This window comes from Blennius ocellaris (assembly GCF_963422515.1).
Source record: "Blennius ocellaris genome assembly, chromosome: 2".
In the NCBI taxonomy this organism is placed as follows: Eukaryota; Metazoa; Chordata; class Actinopteri; order Blenniiformes; family Blenniidae; genus Blennius; species Blennius ocellaris.
In genome coordinates, this window is record NC_137651.1 from 529,084 (window position 1) to 549,165 (window position 20,082).

The 20,082-nt window shown below is 46.9% G+C and overlaps 1 protein-coding gene across 1 annotated transcript; it reads left to right on the plus strand.

The window, feature by feature from the left end:
- Positions 1-324: 324 nt before the first annotated feature.
- Positions 325-19,760, plus strand: LOC308141948 (high affinity choline transporter 1-like; the record flags this gene model as incomplete). Its single annotated transcript, XM_080512218.1, has 8 exons — positions 325-508; positions 8,764-8,880; positions 11,357-11,512; positions 11,869-12,017; positions 12,751-12,894; positions 13,049-13,202; positions 18,351-18,568; positions 18,727-19,760. The coding sequence occupies 8 exons, from the start codon at positions 325-327 to the stop codon at positions 19,276-19,278; spliced, it is 1,674 nt and encodes a 557-aa protein (XP_080368344.1). The 3' UTR covers positions 19,279-19,760.
- Between the last annotated feature and the right edge of the window lie 322 nt (positions 19,761-20,082).

The following is a 20,082-nucleotide window of genomic DNA, read 5'->3' on the forward strand; positions in this document are numbered from 1 at the left end:
AGCACAGACATAGGCCGTGACATCATCACTCTGACACAGGTCCCAACATATATGACAGATTTATTACTTTGTTCATATTGTACAACTTCCCCATATAAAACATTTTAGGCACCATTACATAAGTAAGTTTGATTTTCTCTCCACATCTGTCTAAGCACTACTGCATTGAGCAACATGGTTTTTATCTCTACACGACACAAAACTGGTTTGACCAGACTGATTAGCTCAGACGAGGGAGGATTTGTTCCCTGATCACTTCAATGTTCACCACCAGCAGTCACTTGTTCAGTCAGTCACACCTCAGACAGTCTGCGGTGGTCCATCATGGCCGTCAACGTCCCCGGTGCCGTGGTGATGGCAGTCTTCTACCTGCTGGTCCTCGGGACCGGCGTCTGGGCCTCCTTCAAGTCCAGACGGGAGCAGAAGAAGAGTGCAGCCACTGGGATGGAGATGGCCCTGCTGGGGAACCGAGGCATCGGCTGGCTGGTGGGGATCTTCACCATGACAGGTGAGGATTTCATGACCCACTGAGTAATCACAAAGTATCTGGAGGAGATCGAGAAGACTACAGTGTAGTCAGACACCACTCGAGGTAATGACAAGAACATTTGGACCTCCACCCATTCACCTGATCAGTTGGACAATTAAGTGTTCTTTGTTCTGTTTAGTTTTCTGAAGACTGCCAAAATACATTTTAAAAATTCTAATTAAAAAAATTCAGATTTCAAACGACGCCCTGAATTAAAGGTGAGACACATTGTATGAGTTAAATATACATTAGATTACAGATACAACATGCACTTTTCCAGCTAGTTGATCAAATACATAACAATGAGACAAGGGACGTGTTGCACGACTCCTTTACACAATTTAACAATTCTCAGAGTTTTGGTTGGTTTTAAGGGTTGGAGCTCCTCCAGTCTAAATAATAGATGTAAACTCTGCAGGTCAAATAGAAACTGCTCAATGAAGTGATGTTAACAAGCCAGAGAACTTTCTATCCTCCCTGTAAAGTTCCTGAAATGTACAACGTACACTAAAGTATTGAAATTGTAAAGATCATCTGAAATAGTAAACAAATACATCAAGTGTCCAATAAGGAATAAAGAATTGGTGCTTCAGTTCTTCAGTATAAAACTATATTACAAGTTTCAGTCGAATGTCTGTGTATTTTTCAGTTTTAAACAGAAGTGACCATTAATGAAGTATTTCTACAGCCAATAATATGAAAGTATTTTAGATATCTGTACTTTAATCTTTCCTTCCAATATGATAGTGAGAACAAATATCTACTTTCATGACTTTAAACTGCCTCCTACATCTACATAAGAGCCTGTGACCTTACTGGGTGGAGTTAATGCAAACTGGCTCATGTCCAGGGTGTAATCTATTACTTCTGAAAGTTCTCCACTGTTTGTGATCAGACTTGTTGCTACATGCTTGAGAATTTGTGAACCCACTCATAAATTATGTTGATGTATGATGTTAGTCATGGTGTTATTTGGAACGCAGCAAACTGAACCTGCTTGTGTCTATTTTTAGCACACTTCACAATTCAGTTCAGTTTATGCAATGGTATACAGCTTGTAATACCTTTGCTTAACCCTATGAAGTCATCCACAGGGAAAGGTGGAGCATTTTGGACAAACCCAAAGAGTCATAGCAGTGAGACGAACGACTGCTTCCTGTGTGTCTCTGTTAAAAAGCCCAGATTAAAATGAGTTGATGTGAATGTGATTCGCTTTGTAAAACGTCTGGAGCCATCAGGTGGTGTTCAGTTCCATGTGTGATGTTGTCTTTGATGTGAAATGTGTAGGTTGTTAGAAACAAGTTAGTAAATAAAGATTAGCATGCAGACCCTGTGTCTGTGTGCGGCAGAGCTAACGTTGGTTTCCAGGTTGATAACTTCTCAGAACATCAGATCTCAGATGGAGAAAGAAACACACCCTGATCCAACACTTGGAAAAAGTGCTAATTATGGCTGAACGGAAACTATTGACAAAGTGAGCAGATGAGCAGCGGCACAAGGACCTGCTAAACGACACGATTAAACACTATAATTCAATAAAACATGGCCTTTTCAGCAAGAGACAAAGACTGCCATCTGCTCTCTTCCAGAAATGTTTAGTGTGAGTTATAACGGGGTTCTACCGGAGGAACGTCGTTCCTCTGAGGCCACGAGTGTCTGAAGTAAAGTCTGACGGCTTTGATGCTCTATAATCTAGTGTTAGAGGAGGAAGATGCTCTATAATCTAGTGTTAGAGGAGGAGGATGCTCTATAATCTGATGTTAGGGGAGGAAGATGCTCTATAATCTGATGTTAGGGGAGTGAGATGCTCTATAATCTGATGTTAGAGGAGGAAGATGCTCTATAATCTGATGTTAGAGGAGGAAGATGCTCTATAATCTAGATGTTAGAGGAGGAAGATGCTCTATAATCTAGTGTCAGAGGAGGAAGATGCTCTATAATCTGGTGTCAGAGGAGGAAGATGCTCTATAATCTGATGTTCGAGGAGGAAGATGCTCTACAATCTGATGTTCGAGGAGGAATATGCTCTACAATCTGATGTTAGGGGATTGAGATGCTCTATAATCTGATGTTAGAGGAGGAGGATGCTCTATAATCTGGTGTCAGAGGGGGAAGATGCTCTATAATCTAGTGTTAGAGGAGGAAGATGCTCTATAATCTGGTGTCAGATGATGACGATGCTCTATAATCTGATGTTAGGGGAGTGAGATGCTCTATAATCTGATGTTAGAGGAGGAATATGCTCTATAATCTGGTGTCAGAGGAGGAAGATGCTCTATAATCTGGTGTCAGAGGAGGAAGATGCTCTACAATCTGATGTCAGAGGAGGAAGATGCTCTATAATCTGATGTTAGAGGAGGAAGATGCTCTACAATCTGGTGTCAGAGGAGGAAGATGCTCTATAATCTGATGTTCGAGGAGGAAGATGCTCTACAATCTGATGTTAGGGGAGTGAGATGCTCTATAATCTGATGTTAGAGGAGGAAGATGCTCTATAATCTGGTGTCAGAGGAGGCAGATGCTCTACAATCTGATGTCAGAGGAGGAATATGCTCTATAATCTGGTTTCAGAGGAGGAAGATGCTCTATAATCTGGTGTCAGAGGAGGAAGATGCTCTATAATCTGATGTTAGAGGAGGAAGATGCTCTATAATCTGATGTTAGAGGAGGAAGATGCTCTACAATCTGGTGTCAGAGGAGGAAGATGCTCTATAATCTGATGTTCGAGGAGGAAGATGCTCTACAATCTGGTGTCAGAGGAGGAAGATGCTCTATAATCTGATGTTAGAGGAGGAAGATGCTCTACAATCTGGTGTCAGAGGAGGAAGATGCTCTATAATCTGATGTTCGAGGAGGAAGATGCTCTACAATCTGGTGTCAGAGGAGGAAGATGCTCTATAATCTGCTTTAGCTGATGTCAGAATACATTAAAGGACCCATATTATCCTAAATCGACTTTTCTGTGCTTTAAACATCATAAAAGCCATGTTCCATAGACTCCCTCACAATTTTGCACTACAAACACTTTACACTTTACATTTCTGCTCTTGTATATGTATATATTTTACGCTCTATATATTTTTATTACTGGCTTACCGGGACCTGAGTCCAAATTTCGTATCATTTCCTTTTGATATGACAATAAAAAATCCTTGAATCCTTGAATCCTTGAATCCTTGAAAAGTGCTATTTGGGGTTCTTAAACATCCCAAAGTGTTTTTTTCATTGATTCCCTCAAGCTTGAGTTCACAGTGATCTTTTGCTGTTCTAACTGGTGGGGGGGCTCAACACCTTGATTCTATTTGATGACGCGGCACCACCTTGCTGACATCACAGAGCTGGAGAAGCCCCGCCTCCAGGAAGATTGACATGCGGAGAAACCAAAACAAGACACGCCCATATCTCAGTCTATGCTGCTTCACATTGAACGGCTGTTTTTGTTGCTGCTGATAACTGTTTTCACCTTCATGTCCACTTGGACAAAATGTGTTTTTGAGTGCAAGTATGTTTCCACACTATTTGTCTTGACGGAAGAAGAAGCACAGCAAGTCTGCTTTAGCTGAAGTCAGAGTACATTAAAGTAACAGGACATTATCTAGTGTTTCCAGTACCTGTTGAACTTCACCAATGTACTGAAAGCAGTTTGTTTGTTAGCAGTTACTGTGAATAGGCCTCTGTCCTGCCAATCATTTTATTACTGTGTGGTGTGCACCTAAGGGGGAGGTTCTCCCAAGCAGAATGGAGTGGGTGTGTCGGTCACGTGGTGTGGTGTTGATAGTGGGAGGGGTTATAAGGGGAAGTGCGGTGACACTGGGGGTTGGTTATCTGACAGGTGAACTGTCAGACGGTTGGAGAAAATAAAGGAAAAGCAACTCGACTCCTTCGTCCGTCTCCTCATTCTCCGCCTCCACATTGGTGACCCTGACAAACGAACATGTCAACCGGAGCCAGCAGCAGTACAATCCCCGGCGGCGCGGCGGCCAGTGCGCCCGTGGTGTACGCCGCAGCGGTAAAATTACCGGAGTTTTGGCCACATCATCCGGAACCATGGTTCCAGCACATCGAGGCACAGTTCCACCTCCGGGGAGTCACGGCCGACGACACCAAGTATTATCACGCCGTCGCAGCTCTGGACTCTTCCACCACCCGCCGAGTGATGGGGCTGCTCCGGGACCCACCGGCGCAAGGAAAGTACTCCGCCCTCAAGACTCTGCTCCTGCGGCTGTTCCAGATTTCCGACGCCGAGCGAGCCGAGCGTCTCCTGTCTCTCAACGGCTTGGGAGACGGTAAACCAACGGAGCTGATGGAGAACATGTTGGCGCTGCGGGGATCGGGGGACGCGGAGTTCCTGTTTATCCACCTGTTTCTGCGTCAACTCCCAGCTCCGGTCCGCACGGCACTGGCGAGTTCTCCACTCGTGCACACAAAGGACTATCGGGGGCTGGCGGAAGAGGCAGACAAGCTCCTGCTCGCATCACGGCAGTACGGGGTGCATGCAGTCCTGCCGGAGCCACCGGAACACCGGCCGGAGGAGGAAGCGCAGTTTGCAGTCGGGACGATTACGGATCGGCGCAGGAATGACAACCAGCTGTGTTTTTTTCACCGGCGGTTCGGGAGCAGAGCCAAGCGCTGCACGGCGCCCTGCTCCTTCTCTGTGCAGGGAAACGCCAGACCCGGCACTCGTTAGCAGCCATGAGCGCCGGGGACATCGGAACGCTGCTCTTCATTAAAGACTCTGTATCCGGGAGGCGCTTCCTCGTGGATACCGGGGCCCAGCGGAGCATCATTCCCGCCTCCTTCACCGACGTCGAGAGCGGCGGTAAAGGGCCGCCTCTGGATGCTGCTAACGGGACTTCCATCCGCACATTTGGCACCAGGTTCGTGAATGTGTGTTTTAATGGCCGTCAGTTCGGATGGGATTTTGTGATGGCTGCTGTGTCCGTGCCCATCCTGGGAGCAGATTTTTTTGTGTGCGCATGGACTCTTAGTGGACATGGTGAATCGCCGCCTAGTGGACGCCGTCTCATTCTCCTCCTTCTCCTGCACTTTGGGGAAAGGAGAGGTGGTGTCCCTTGCTAATATCTTGGCTTCGGGGGATGTGTACCAGTGGCTCCTGGCAGAGTTTCCTGAACTGACAGTCCCCACCTTTTCAGCAGCCGTAGTCAAACACGGAGTGGAACATTATATCCCCACGGCTGGGCCGCCGGTGTTTGCTCGCCCCCGCCGACTGGATCGGCAAAGCTGGCGATTGCTAAGGAGGAGTTTGCCACTATGGAGAGACTGGGTATCGTGCGACGCTCTGACAGCCCGTGGGCATCCCCATTGCATATGGTCCCAAAATCTGATGGGAGTTGGAGGCCTTGTGGGGATTTTCGACGCCTTAATACGGTCACGGCACATGATCGGTACCCTGTTCCACACATCCAAGACTTTTCTGTCCACCTGGCAGGGAAGGTAATATTTTCCAAGGTGGATCTGGTGAGAGGCTACCACCAGGTACCAGTCCACCCGCAGGATGTAGCCAAAACTGCAGTGATCACACCTTTTGGACTATTCGAGTTTCTGCGGATGCCATTTGGTCTGAAAGGTGCAGCACAATCTTTCCAGCGCTTGATGGACTCCGTGTTAAGGGGCATACCTTTCCTCTTCATCTACCTGGATGACATCCTGGTGGCCAGCGCCTCGCCCGCGGAGCACCTGCTACACCTGCTTCAGCTTTTTGAAAGACTGCAGGAGCATGGACTGATCGTGAACCCAGCTAAGTGTTGTTTTGGACTCTCAGAGATTGAGTTTCTGGGCCACCATGTGTCAGCACTGGGAGTGGTGCCCTTACCGGCTAAGGTGAAAGCAATCACTGCTTTTCCGCGCCCAAAGACCATCAGGGCACTGCAAGAGTTCCTGGGCATGGTGAACTTTTACAACCGCTTCATCAGACATGCAGCTCAGCTGATGCGGCCTCTCTATGAAGCACTGAGGGGCGGAAAGGCCAAGCAGGACGTGAACTGGTCCGCAGAGAGGATCCTGGCTTTCGAAAAGGCCAAGGCTGCGCTCTCCAACACCGCCATGCTGGCCCACCCATCTCCCACGGCACCGGTAGCGCTCACCACCGATGCCTCGGACTACGCAGTGGGGGCAGTATGTGAACAATGGGGGGCTGGAGCCTGGCAGCCTCTGGCGTTTTTCAGCAAACAACTGCGCGACAATGAGAGGAAGTACAGCACGTTGGACAGAGAACTTTTGGCTCTTTTCCTCGCTGTCCGCCATTTTAGGTTCCTGTTGGAAGGTCGGCGGTTTACTGCCTTTGTGGACCACAAGCCCCTCACCTTCGCCATGTCCAAGACCTCGGAGCCATGGTCTGGGCGGCAGCAGCGCCACCTTTCCGCCATTTCAGAGTTCACCACAGACATTCAGCACGTGGCTGGAAAAAGCAATGCTGTGGCCGACTGCCTCTCTCGGGCACATGTGGACTGCACCTTGGGGTGGACTACACTGCCATGGCCAGCGACCAGCAGGCAGACTGGACTCTGTGCACCTTGGGGTGGACTACACTGCCATGGCCAGCGACCAGCAGGCAGACTCTGACATCCAGGCCTTCAGGACCGCCGCCACAGGTCTACAGCTGCAGGATTTGCGGTTCCACGACGATGGTGCCACACTCCTCTGCGACGTGTCTACAGGTCACCCCCGCCCCATGGTACCTGCTGGCTGGAGACGGCAGGTTTTTGATGCTGTTCATGCCCTATCGCATCCAGGCGTGAGAGCATCAGTGAAGCTGGTGGAGGCAAAGTTTGTCTGGCCGGGCCTCAAGAAGGACGTCAGGAGCTGGGCAGCCTCCTGTGTGGCGTGTCAGCGGTCCAAGGTACAGCGTCACACCAAAGCCCCCCTAGAGCCGTTCCTGGTCCCGGAACGGAGGTTTGACCATGTGCATCTGGACTTGGTGGGTCCGCTGCCTCACTCCCAAGGCTTTACTCACCTCCTCACCATGGTGGACAGGACCACCAGGTGGCCAGAGGTGGTCCCGCTGGCTTCAACGACGTCGGCAGAGGTGGCTCGTGCTTTCATAGCCACCTGGGTGGCACGGTTCGGCACGCCATTGGACGTCACTTCGGACAGAGGCTCCCAGTTCACCTCCGAGCTGTGGACAGAGGTGGCTAAAGGCCTGGGAGTGCAGCTGCATCGGACAACGGCATTCAACCCACAGGCCAATGGACTGTGTGAGCGTTTCCATCGCACAATGAAGGCCGCGCTCCGAGCCACTCTCACAGACAGCAACTGGGCTGACCGACTGCCATGGGTCATGTTGGGCCTGCGTTCGGCTCCGAAGGAAGATCTCCAGTCATCATCTGCGGAGCTGGTGTTGGGGCAGCCACTACGGGTCCCTGGGGAGTTCCTGCCACAGCCATCGGAACCCTGGGGGGTCACAGCAGGACGACCAAGGTTCAACGGGGCAGTCCACACCTTCGACCCGGTCCCAGTTCATCACTGCCTTCCCCGGTCATACGTCCCAAAAAACCTGATGGCAGCAAAATATGTCTTTATCAGGCATGACGCTCACCGTTCCCCACTTCAGCCACCATACGACGGCCCCTTTCATGTCCTGGAGGCAGGGACAAAGAACTTTGTGGTGGACATGGGGGGTAAACGGGTCCGGGTTTCACTGGACCGCCTGAAGGTGGAAGTGGCACAGCCCCCAAGACGTGGGCTCCCCCCCAAGTCGTCAGCTGCCACAGCGCCTGCACCTGCAGTGACCCCGGTGCCGGTACCTGCACCTCCTCCTGTGGTGGTGCAACGCAGCCGATATGGTCGGCTGTGCAGACCACCCAAGTGGGACTAAAAAAAAAAATAATAATAATAATTTCTTTTTTGTAAAACTTGTAATACCATTCTGATTGTTCGGGGGGGGGCCTGTGTGGTGTGCACCTGAGAGGGAGGTTCTCCCAAGCAGAATGGAGTGGGTGTGTCGGTCACGTGGTGTGGTGTTGATAGTGGGAGGGGTTATAAGGGGAAGTGCGGTGACACTGGGGGTTGGTTATCTGACAGGTGAACTGTCAGACGGTTGGAGAAAATAAAGGAAAAGCAACTCGACTCCTTCGTCCGTCTCCTCATTCTCCGCCTCCACAACTGATACTTTTTATCCCTCAACCCTGGATAGAGGAACATTGGAAGCTGGTGAGAATTTAGTCGTTTGGCTGTTATTTGTTCAGTGATTCTGTGTTTTGTGATCCATCTCTCAGCCACGTGGGTCGGAGGAGGTCTGATTGTTGGCACTGTGGAGATGATGTACACACCGTCAATGGGACTGATCTGGACACTCATCTTGTTCACTGCAGACAGTTTGGGGTTCATTGTTGGTAAGAGTTACAGTCATATCTGCCAGGCTACTGCTCATCTGGATTTGAGAAACACTCAAAACAGAAGAGAATTGAAGAGTTCTTCAAACACACCATGATAAACAAGGAACATTTTCTGCCCAGATGTTGGTTTGTGTTTCTGCAAAGAAATCAATTTCTTTGAAACGGTCAATATGATCAAACTATCTGTGAGCATCACAGACAGACATGAGCTGGCATCTCCAGAGCATCAGACCAGTTAAAACCCCCCCCAGAAACCAGCATCTGGCCAATATAGCAATAGAGTAGGACCTCTGAGGAGCGACCTGGTAAGAGCAACACCCTTTACTGGGTCACACCTCACTGAGCATCAACACATATTGAACTGTTAACACACCTTAATGAGGACAACCTGCTGAACGCAGACAAAGGCCTGGTTTTGCTGGAAGATTTCAAGCTTAACGACATTGAAATGACCAAAATACTTGGGCTGGACCAGATTATTAGAATATTCAGGTCAGAGGTGATACAGGCTTGCCTCCATTCTGTGCTCCTGCTTCACTTCCTTAATGTTCCATAATGTAAAGTAACGATCCAGAAAATCCCCGCCGAGGGGCGGAGCCTAGTGCACAGCCTGGATGATGATTTTGATGTCACGCATACTTAAGTTGAACTTTCCCTTTCCAGTAAAGAGCATCAGGCCCGTTGGCCAAAACCATCAAGAGGCTCTATCTGGTCCCACCAAGCAAGGAGCTTATAGAGGATTTATACTAGTATACTAGTACATTTAAAGGTTATTATAGTAATATTTTACCAGTCTGGTCACTCAGGGTGAAACTATATATATATAACTGGTCCCACAATTTGTCCTCATGACCCGTCTCTCCAAAGAGAGGACACCTGTCTTCAGGGGACACTTGCCCTTGAATTGTGGGGCATCCCTACATCACAGGTTTACTGGAGATTATATAGTAACATCAAAATTATATCTTGAACACTTTAATTCTTATATTAACTAATACATGTTTTCTTGTTCCATGTCCCATGAACAATGTTCCATTGGAGTGGGGAAGATGGAGCGTGAGACCGACAGGCCGATCAGTGTAGCATCTGCAGTTATGTGGTCGTTGTATCGCTCCACTGCGGCTCCTCGAGCCTTGTCCCACTGCAGTCCATCCCGGAGCGGGACGTAATGAGGCAAAGCCACCCAGAGCGCAGTCCCGCTACAAAGAGTGGTAAAATGTAGGGTCGTGAACGACGCACTGATGTAACGTCATCACGCAACAATAATGGCATGAAGAAGGTAGAATTGCGGCTGCAGGTCATGACAGCGACTCAACTGGTATCTGAAGCTGGGAGCTTCCTGTACCTTTCACAGTAAAACCCGACAGTTCCAGGAGGTTCATTGCAGACTTGTTGAGAGTGACGGAACATTCTAGTGAATTACACAACAACTACAGGACATTAAAGACACACCATCACACTCATGGTTCTAACAATCCAGATCTCACACATTTATCTTCCATTTTAATAATGTGTAGCAATAAAGGAGCTGAGAGCTGCATTGCATCATGGGAGTTTCTGTTTGTCGTGTTTTAAATGTAATTATTGGGGGTTATGTTATGTTGGAGTGTTGGTAATAATTGTGTTTTGTTGTATTTTTGTTGCTTAGTTCATGTAGTTTAGTTTCATTAGTTGTAAGTTGTCAACCAGCAGTGAAGGAGGTTTTGTGTGTCCTGTCCTCCTGGCATGGTCTTCCAGTGGAGTGTCAAAATAAAAAGCATGCGGCTCTTTGGGTGTCGTGAGCAGAGTGAGACGGGTCCAATTGGCTCTTTGAGCATTAAAGGTTGCCGACCCCTGTGTTGTACCAACCCACAAGAACATTTTCTTCTTATTGTGAAAACAATACCTGGAAATAAAAATATTTCTGATTCTGAGCAAGACTCAAAAAGCATCAAAACAACTTAAACCAGCAAAACCAGAATCAGACCAGTAAAAACCATCAGAAAGAAGAAGAAAACCATCAACCCAGCATCAGACCAGTACAAACTGGAATTAGACAAGAACAAACCAACATCAAACAACCAACACCAGAGAAACACAATCCAGTTCGATCTAGTTGGTTCTTGAATGCTGTTGTTAAAGTGGGTTTGTCTTGGAATTGAGCGTTGAGCAGTCCTCATTTTTCAATATATTGAGAAATACATGCTTCCGTTAGTGATTTTTCCAGCCACCATAATCTGTCCAATACATAAAACTCAGAAACATAAATGAATAGAGTGTTGTGGATGTCTATGATGTGTATTGGAATCAGAGTACTCAATGTTGAAATGTTATTTTATCAGCGTAAACATTGGAAACCAAACCTTCATTTATTAAAAACAGATGCCAAAAAATGGCTGACAAGTTATTACATAATTGTTCATCAGTGTTTGATCTCTAATCTTCAAAAACACTGTATACTTTTTGTCTCCTTCTGTTGCACTTTTCTCCTCAGGTGGTTTGTTCTTTGCGAAGCCGATGAGAGACATGAAATGTGTCACCATGATGGATCCGTTTCACTTGAAATATGGAAAAATCGCTGCAGCTGGACTGAGTCTGCTTTCACTTATGGTGGATGTGACCTGGGTACCAGCAACACTGATTGGACTTGGTAAAAATCCATTCTCCTGGGACTTGGTAGTTTTATTTTGACAGTCACCTTGATAACAATCAGACTTGGTGGTCTGTCCACTAGAATGTTCTCCCAGTGTTAATGTTTAGAGCTCTTTGTTCTCTGCACCGAGTGGCCCACCATGAAAACTACATCATTTCTGCAGCACGTTTCTGCCGTTTCCATGGAAACAAACAGTGTTTTCAGAATGTTGCAGTGTAAACGTGAAACCTTTCTGAAACCAAAACACTGAGTTTTCACTTGAAACGTGGTGGTGTAAACGAGGCTTTATCCCGGCGTTACTGTGATGCTCATTGGCTGCTGTGCTGTGGACCAATCCTGACGGTGTCTGACAGGAGGAACCATGAGTGTGGTCCTGGATGTGTCCTTCTCCGTCTGCATCTGGATCTCTGCTGCCGTGGCCGTGGTCTACACCCTGCTGGGAGGCCTCTACTCCGTGGCCTACACTGATGTCATACAGCTCGTCCTCATCTTCATCAGCTTGGTAAAGGCTGCTGGAGTGTGTGTGTGTGTGTGTGTGTGTGTGTGTGTGTGTGTGTGTGTGTGTGTGTGTGTGTGTGTGTGTGTGTGTGTGTGTGTGTGTGTGTGTGTGGTGCCATTACAGCACCCACTAGTGGCCAAACATATAAACTACATCTTCTTCAGTGTCTCTGCTATTTTTATAGGAAGGGCCATCGTTTTCTAAAATGATGGCCTTTCAAAAAGGTTTTTTCAAAGTGGTTGAAAATTTTATTATGAAAGGCCCTCGCCTAGCTAACCATGTAATATCCATTTGGAAGGTTTTACTAAATGAGGACTATTAATTTGAAGGACTTTGGAGCTTTTATTTTGATACCAAGCACATGCAGGTGAACTGGCCAAAGTTGAATTGAGATCTCGTTGCTCAATACTGTAAATTACAGAACAATGTTCTCCCAAGGTGTAGTTACAGTGACATCATCGAGATGGAGGGAGCATGGTGAAGAGGTCAAATGTGACTTTATTTAGGCAGAAGAGGAAGAAGAGGAGGAAAGAAAGGAACGACAAATCATTCAGTATCCTTGCCCCCTGGCAAGGCTGGTGGAAGGGCTAGGGTTAGGGTTAGGGTTAGGGTTAACCCAAACCCTAACCCTAACAACTAAAGTATATTTCTATATAATCTGATCCGGTTCAAGGAGGGCTAGAAAGAAAACCTCACAGGCTCTGTGTATTTATTGTTCCTTGTCTTTTTCCTACAGGTTGTCTGTGTTCCCTTCGTCATGATGAACCCTCACACCGTGAACATCAGCCAGACTCTGCTGAACAACTCTTTACACTCTCCATGGATTGGCACACCAGACGTTAGAAAGACATGGTTACTGATTGATGAGTTCTGCTCCTTGGTAAGATGAGGCAACAACATCAAGTAATATCATCTCCTACAATCTCACTGCACGAGGACAGCTCATGTCATTTGTGTTTCTGACACTTCAAAACTAAATTCAGGGAAGAAAATCAGCAGATTTAATTTGTAATTTACTGCATTTTGTTTTGAAGGCACTGGGCAGTCTGGGATATCAGGCCATCCACCAGAGAATCTTGTCGTCTTCTTCTACTGCGACGGCCAAGCTCACATGCTTTGTTGCTGCTTTCATCTTTCTTGTATTTATGATTCCTCTCGTACTGCTCGGGGCGGCCGTGTCGTCTACAGGTAATCAACAGCTTCACCTACTGCAGTCAATTGTGAAAAATGGTTTCTGTGTTATGGTCAAGTAAAATCTAATGTCATTTTGAAAAATTGTCCCTCTGGAGGCTCCTGCTGAGGCAGAAGATCAAAGTGTTTCCTGGTTTCTTTAAAGGGCTGTGAGATTGAGCCTGGTCCTATAGATCAGTCAGTCGTCTGATGGCATGGGACCACCTTCGATAGTTCCGATTCAGAGACAAGGTTCTAGGTGGAGCGGCATTGAGAAAATAAGGAGGGACAGAGTGTCCATCTGCATAAACACCCTGGAGGATGTAAATAAACCAGTCTACCGGCTGTCTGGGAGAGTTAACATGTTGATAATTGTTTTCAGGCTGAGCAGTTTGTTTCGGCCTTGAGTCCTCAGTCTCTCTGCAGTGAATCCATTATATCCGAATGTCATGGCCCTTATAGCTTCCAGCCCAATTGTCTACTTCTTCAAGTTGGACTCCATCCAGCAGAGATGTTCAACAGTCACACCCTGCTTAATTTTGAGTTCATTTATCATGAGTCTGAGTGTAAGAGCTCTGCACAGTCCATCAGTGATGGCTGGCAGCCTTCCCAGAACAGCTGCCAGTGTCATGCTGAACTTTGCCATCGATCAGGAAACTGCCGGCTCCAATCAGCAGTATACTTGTTATTATAAGTCCAATTATGTAGACGTCGTCCACATCCTCGCTGGAAAGGATGGAGAGACACACGATTCACCAACTGCTTCAGGAGTCCAACATGTATCCAGCAGCAAACGTTCTGTATGGACAGAAAGGCTCTCCTCTGCACATTCTGTTTGTCAAATAAAGTTGGTCAATTGCATTGAGAGACCAAATGATCAATTCTATCATGTCGGTTTAGTTAGAGCAGTGTTTTTTAACCACTGTGCCGCACACTGGTGTTCCACGAGATATAGTCAGGTGTTCTGTGGGAAATTATCCAATTTCACAGTTTTTCTAAAAAAAACATTTGTGTGTAGAGTAATCTAGTATAAATACTGTGGCGAGCGCCGCAGAAGAATTGTTCTGCATCGAGATTCTTTTCTACCAGCTGATCACCAGAGGCTTTTATTTTGACATGAACGCCCGCAAACGGAACTTCATAACAGGATGACACTCCACACAACACATTTCTCACTCATGGTTGCACACCAACATCCAACAAACCAAACTAGACGAAATAATGAACTATCTGAACCGAGGAACAAAAACACAACACAAGCACAAACCAACACACACAACAACCCCAACAATAACCCTCAATTACCTCCAGCAACACATAACCTGAACTCCCATCATGCCCTGCAGCGACCAACTCCGTGCTCGCCACAATACTCACAACACGTTGCCAGTGAAATGAAACTTAACAGACGTCAGTGTGGTTAATCTCCACCTCCTGCTCCCATCTTGTATCAAAGTACTGTGTCAGTGACAGTGATGGAGAAGTTTTTGAAAAGGAAGAATGTGAACCAGGATCTCAGCTCTTCATCCATCAGGTCCAGGTTTCACACTGAGGGAGTCAAAATTAAAAAAAGAAATTGGGAAATACTTTTTTCTGTATTCATTTGATTCCTGTTGATAAAGCATTGATGAGAATGACTTTATATTGTTAATAGCTACAGAGTTTCACATTTTAACATTTTCGGGTGGTGGTGTGACTCCAGATTTTACCAAAGAAAAAAGTGTGTCTTGGCTCAAAAAAGGTTGAAAACCACTGGGCTAGAGATGTCGGGAGATGCTCCTACTAGATTCTGACAAATACAAGACAAGACGTAGCAAGAAGGGCAGATAAGGGAGGGAGGGAGAGAAAAGCGTCCGTCTTCATGATCAGCAGTTTCCGTCAAGCATTGACAAAGCAGCCATCTACAACTCATCAGTAATGAATTCATACACATATATAATGATGTTGTCTGCATAGAGACTCGTTTACAAATCCTTCTCTGTGCAAGTGAGTAAAGTCTCCCATGTTATGGCCTCTAATATCGACTCTGGAAGAGGTCGTCACCCTGCAGCTTCAAGGACATCTCGATCCCAACAACGTCCTCAGACATTTCAATCAGGTTTGAGGCCCTCTCACAGCACAAAGACTGCTCTGACAGAGTTTACATAGATTGATAGAGTTTTATTGTCTAACCCAAGGGTGTCAGAAATGTGTCTTTTGACAGGGCTCAAAAAATGCTTAACATGCACACACATAAAGGTCATTAAGAACAGAACAGCAACACTTGTAAAACTAGTATTAAAGGACAGTATACAACAACATTATTACTTAAATTCACTGAGAAGGGAACGGGCCGGCTGCAAGTTGTTCAGTTCTTGGAATTAGGTTTCCTCTGCTGTTGAGGGCCGTGACTTCAGATGGAATGAATGATTTTTTGTATATTGTTTTTCTGGCCAGTGGGACTTTGTATCTTCTGCCTGAGGGGAGGAGGGTGAAGGAGTGATGGAAGGGATGGGAGGGTTCCTCTGTGATCAGGATGGCTTCCCTGATCACAGAGTGTTCATACAGGTGGGACAGTGGAGTTTGTGCTGAGACAGTTATTTTGCTGGCTTGGGCGGTGATGCGGGATAGTTTTATTTTCTGTTTGCTGGTGAGGAAGTTGTACCAAGATGGGATATTGAAGGTGATAATGGATTCTATGAGTGACCGGTAAACCATTATTAGAATCTTCTTACTGATGTTGAAGTGCCTTAGTTTCCTGAGAAGATGGAGGCGCTGGAGCGCTTTACTGTAAATGGTGTCGGAGTGTGTTTGGAAGGACAGGCGGCTGTCTATCTGTGTCCCAAGATACTTAAAGCAGTCCACCTGTTCAACCTGTTCTCCCAGGATGATCAGGGGTTTCAAAAGCTGAGGTGTAACTGCTGCTCTGTCCCTGCCCACACAGCACGGCTCCTTTGTCTTTTGGATATTAAGATCCAGTGATTTCCCCCTGAAGGTTGTGGCCAGGTCATTGACTGCCAGTTAGTACTGGATGGGAGCCTCCATACTGTCCATGTGGGCCACCAGGGCCAAGTCATCGGCATATTTAAAAAGACTCATTCCCTCCCTGCTACAGGTGAGGTTGTTCGTGTAGGCAGATAACAGAATGGGGGATAAAGCACAGCCCTATGTTTAAAACCCGTCTACTGGATTTAAAGCCATTTAAAAGCACCTGCTGTGGTTTTGCCATGAGGAAGTCTTGTATCCATAAAATCCCAGTTGGGTGGATCTGTAGGTTCATGAGGCAGTGCAGCAGAGTGTCAGTGTTTACGGTGTTAACAGCCGAGAAGAAATCCATAAATAAAATCTGAGTAAGTGGTTGTGCAGAGTCCGTGTTTTCCACAACTGTATCTAAAAGAGTCAGGCTTGCATCTTCCACACCTCGTTTTGTGCTGTAAGCAAACTGGAGAGGATCCAGTTAGTCGGACAACATGTGTGACATTAAGTCACACACCACTCTCTCCATGCATTTGCACAGGACTGATTTGAGGGCCACAGGCCTGAAGTCTTTGGTGTCCTTAGCCCGTGCCTTTTTGGGGATGGGGATGCTTAAAGACTCCTTTCACAGGTTGAGAGCACAGCCAGAGTCCAAAAGGTGCTGGAACAGTCTGGTGATGACTGGTCCCAACTGTAGAGCACAGTCCCTCAGCCTCCTGCCCCTGAGCCTGTCAGGACCAGAAGCTTTGTGAGGGTTTACCCTCAGTAAGCTGCTTGTTCAGAAGCTGCTCATCTACAGTGATGGCTTCGTCGTCAATCTGACAGTTCAACTAAAGTGTTGTGACGTTGTTTTGGTTGAACCTACTGAAGAAGATGTTTAGACTGAAGATGTTTAGTTCTTCTGCAAATGAGGCAGGGTCTTTGCAACCAGCTGCAGTTGGTTTGGTGGCACAGCCCATCATGATATTTAGTCCCTGCCATACCTCCCTCACATTCTCACATGTCAATTTATCCTCTACTTTTTTCCTGTAGTTATTATTTGCAAGGGCAGACTGTCTCCTGAAGTCCTTCTCCAGCTCTTTCACCCTCTGCTTGTCCCCCTGAAGAAATGTTCTTTTCTTCTGGGTTAGGCAGACTTTCATGTCTTTGTTGAACCATTTTATGTCTCTCTCACTGTAAAGTTTGTTGCCCACTTACTGTTGACGGCCATACAGAGCCTGCCCCCAATCGATTTCCTGGTTTTCCTGGTTCTCACTGAGTCCCGGTCAAAGCAAATTATGTTCAATCCATCCAGTTGCCGGTCTGTGTCTCCGGTGAGCCAGGTTTCCATGAAGCAGAAGGGGCTGGTCTGTCAGTAGTCCCAATCGAACTGTAGGAAGGTAGAAAGTTCATGTCTTGTTTTGAAGCGATCGCACATTTGACAGCACAATGGCCGGTAACAGCAGCCGGCTGCCTCTCCTCCTCAGTCTGTTTCTGATGCCTCCTCTGGACAAAATCTGTTTCCTGGCAGGAGAGTCATTAAAAACCGCCACAGGCCAAGCCAATGAGGTGCTGTTGTAGTTAGCTGTCCAAAGCCAATGAGGTGCTGTTGTAGTTAGCTGTCCATTGAAGCAGTCCATTTTCAAAGATACCCACTCAAAACAACGAATTAAACATAATAAACACGCAGACACTCAGAGCGGTGTCAGGAGTCACTCTGGCAGAGTAGCGCCCCCTCTCTTTCCTCAGTGTGGTACACAGAACCACACTGAGGAAAGAGAGGGGGCAGAAGACTCCGGCTCCCCCAGCCTACTGATCCTGCTCCACCTACTCAGTGACGCCGTGTTCCACCAAGACTGAAAGAACGAGATTGTGGATACAAGTGTCAGGACTCATGGTGGAGCCATTGGTCCTCCACAGTGAAAGGAGACAGCTAAAGTGGTTCAGGACAACGGCTAAGAGAACCACTGGTGTCCTCTAACTGAACCAAGGACGTCTGACTCAGCCCTTCAGCCCGGTCCAAACTACCAGGAGAAATGACATCTCTTGGTTGGTCTTCCAGAAGCTTGACGTCCTTCAGAAGTGTTGGAGGAAGACAGGGGTGTCTGGGCTGATTGTCTCTCCATACTGCCACTGGGACCGTATGCAGGCCAAGTTGGATAGAAGATGAATGAATGAACCATTTTAGGTCTATCAGTCGAACTCTTTCATTCTCCTGTTTCTGTCCTTCAGACTGGAACATGACCTCCTATGGTTCTCCGTCTCCATACGACCGTGGGGAAGCAGCTCTGGTCCTGCCCATCGCCCTGCAGTACCTCACCCCGACCTCCGTCTCCATCATCGGTATCGGATGTGTGGCTGCAGCCGTCATGTCGTCAGCTGACTCTGCTTTGCTTTCTGCTGCTTCAGTTTTCACCAACAACATCTACAAGAACCTCCTGAGACCAAAGGTGAGCTGATCTAGAATCCAACTAAACTGCTTCTTCTTACTACTACAGTACCCAACTCCCCATTCAATGGTTTTACTGTATGGAGAGGAGCCAATAAGGATGATTTGACAGAATGAATGAATGAACATCTGGTTTATAATTCATTGTTTTCTCCCCAGGCACCAGACAGGGAGACCCTGTGGGTGATCCGTGCTGCTGTGGTTGTGGTGGGTGTGGCTGGAACATCTCTGACCAGCCTGAAAAACAGCAGTGTGCTCTTCTGGTTTCTTGGAGCCGAAGTGTCATACGTCCTCATCTTCCCTCAACTCGTCTGTGTCCTCTTTTCTAAAGTGTCCAATGCTTACGGGGCTCTTATAGGCCTTCTGGTGGGACTGGGGGTACGACTCCTCAGTGGACACACATCTCTGGGACTGCCCGTCATCCTCCATTTCCCAGGATGCACTCTGGAGGAGGGCGTCTACGTCCAGTACTCTCCGGTTAAGACCATCTCCATGGTGTCTGGTCTGGTCTCCATCTTGCTCTTCTCCTACCTGACGTCTGAGCTCTTCAATAGAAACCTGCTGTCTGAGAGGTGGGACGTGTTCAAAGTGAAACACCGGCAGCTGCCACAAACACCAGCAGGTGGCGCCACAGAGCTGAAGGAGAATGAGAAGCGGAATGGAAACCTCCCTCCTTCTGACATAACAGAACCAATGATGAGCACATGTTAACATTCCTGTCTGGTGTTTATTTACTCATGTAATGAATGAAGGGGGAAACTACAATCTAGGCTCATGAAATCCATTGCTTCATGCTCCTCGTCCATCCTTCCATCTTGTATTCTGCTTATCCAATTCAGGGTCGGGGGTTCTGGAGCCGATCCCAGCTACTGTGGGCGAGGCCAGGATCCACCCTGGACAGGTTGCTGGTCTGTCACAGTGTCACGCTCGTCAGTCCAATATACATGAAATGTGATGCAATTAGAAGAAGCTCTTTTTAAACATGGTACCTTATTTTCAATGTTTCATTTAATTAAATCTGAGACATTTCCTGTCAAATGGAAACAAACGGCACCAACATCCTTGTGTTTTTGTTTTGTTTATTTTGTTTATTTGCCACTGAGGACTGATGCATTGTTTAGTATTATTATACTTGTTCGATGTGTTGAACTTTCTTGGTTTGGGTTTACTAAGTGGCTTAAAGGAGCCAATTAAAAATACTTTGTTATATTACTGAAGTAGAGTTCAGAAGTATCTGTACTTTACTTGAGTTTTCACATGTATTCCAACTTTCACTAATACATCAGTTAGTGATTGAAGATGAATAATTAGAGGTAGAAAAAGCTTGTTCAGTAAATAAACTGCTGTAATCCAAACATTTGACTTTTTTATGTTGCTTTAGAGAAACGGTTTACAAAGAAATAGAATATATAGCAGGCCAGCAGCTCGGGAGCATAAACCCCCCACACCCTCACATACTCACACAAGACGACAGTACCGCCTTGGGGCTCTTGGGGTCATCTGTGGCTGGGGCGT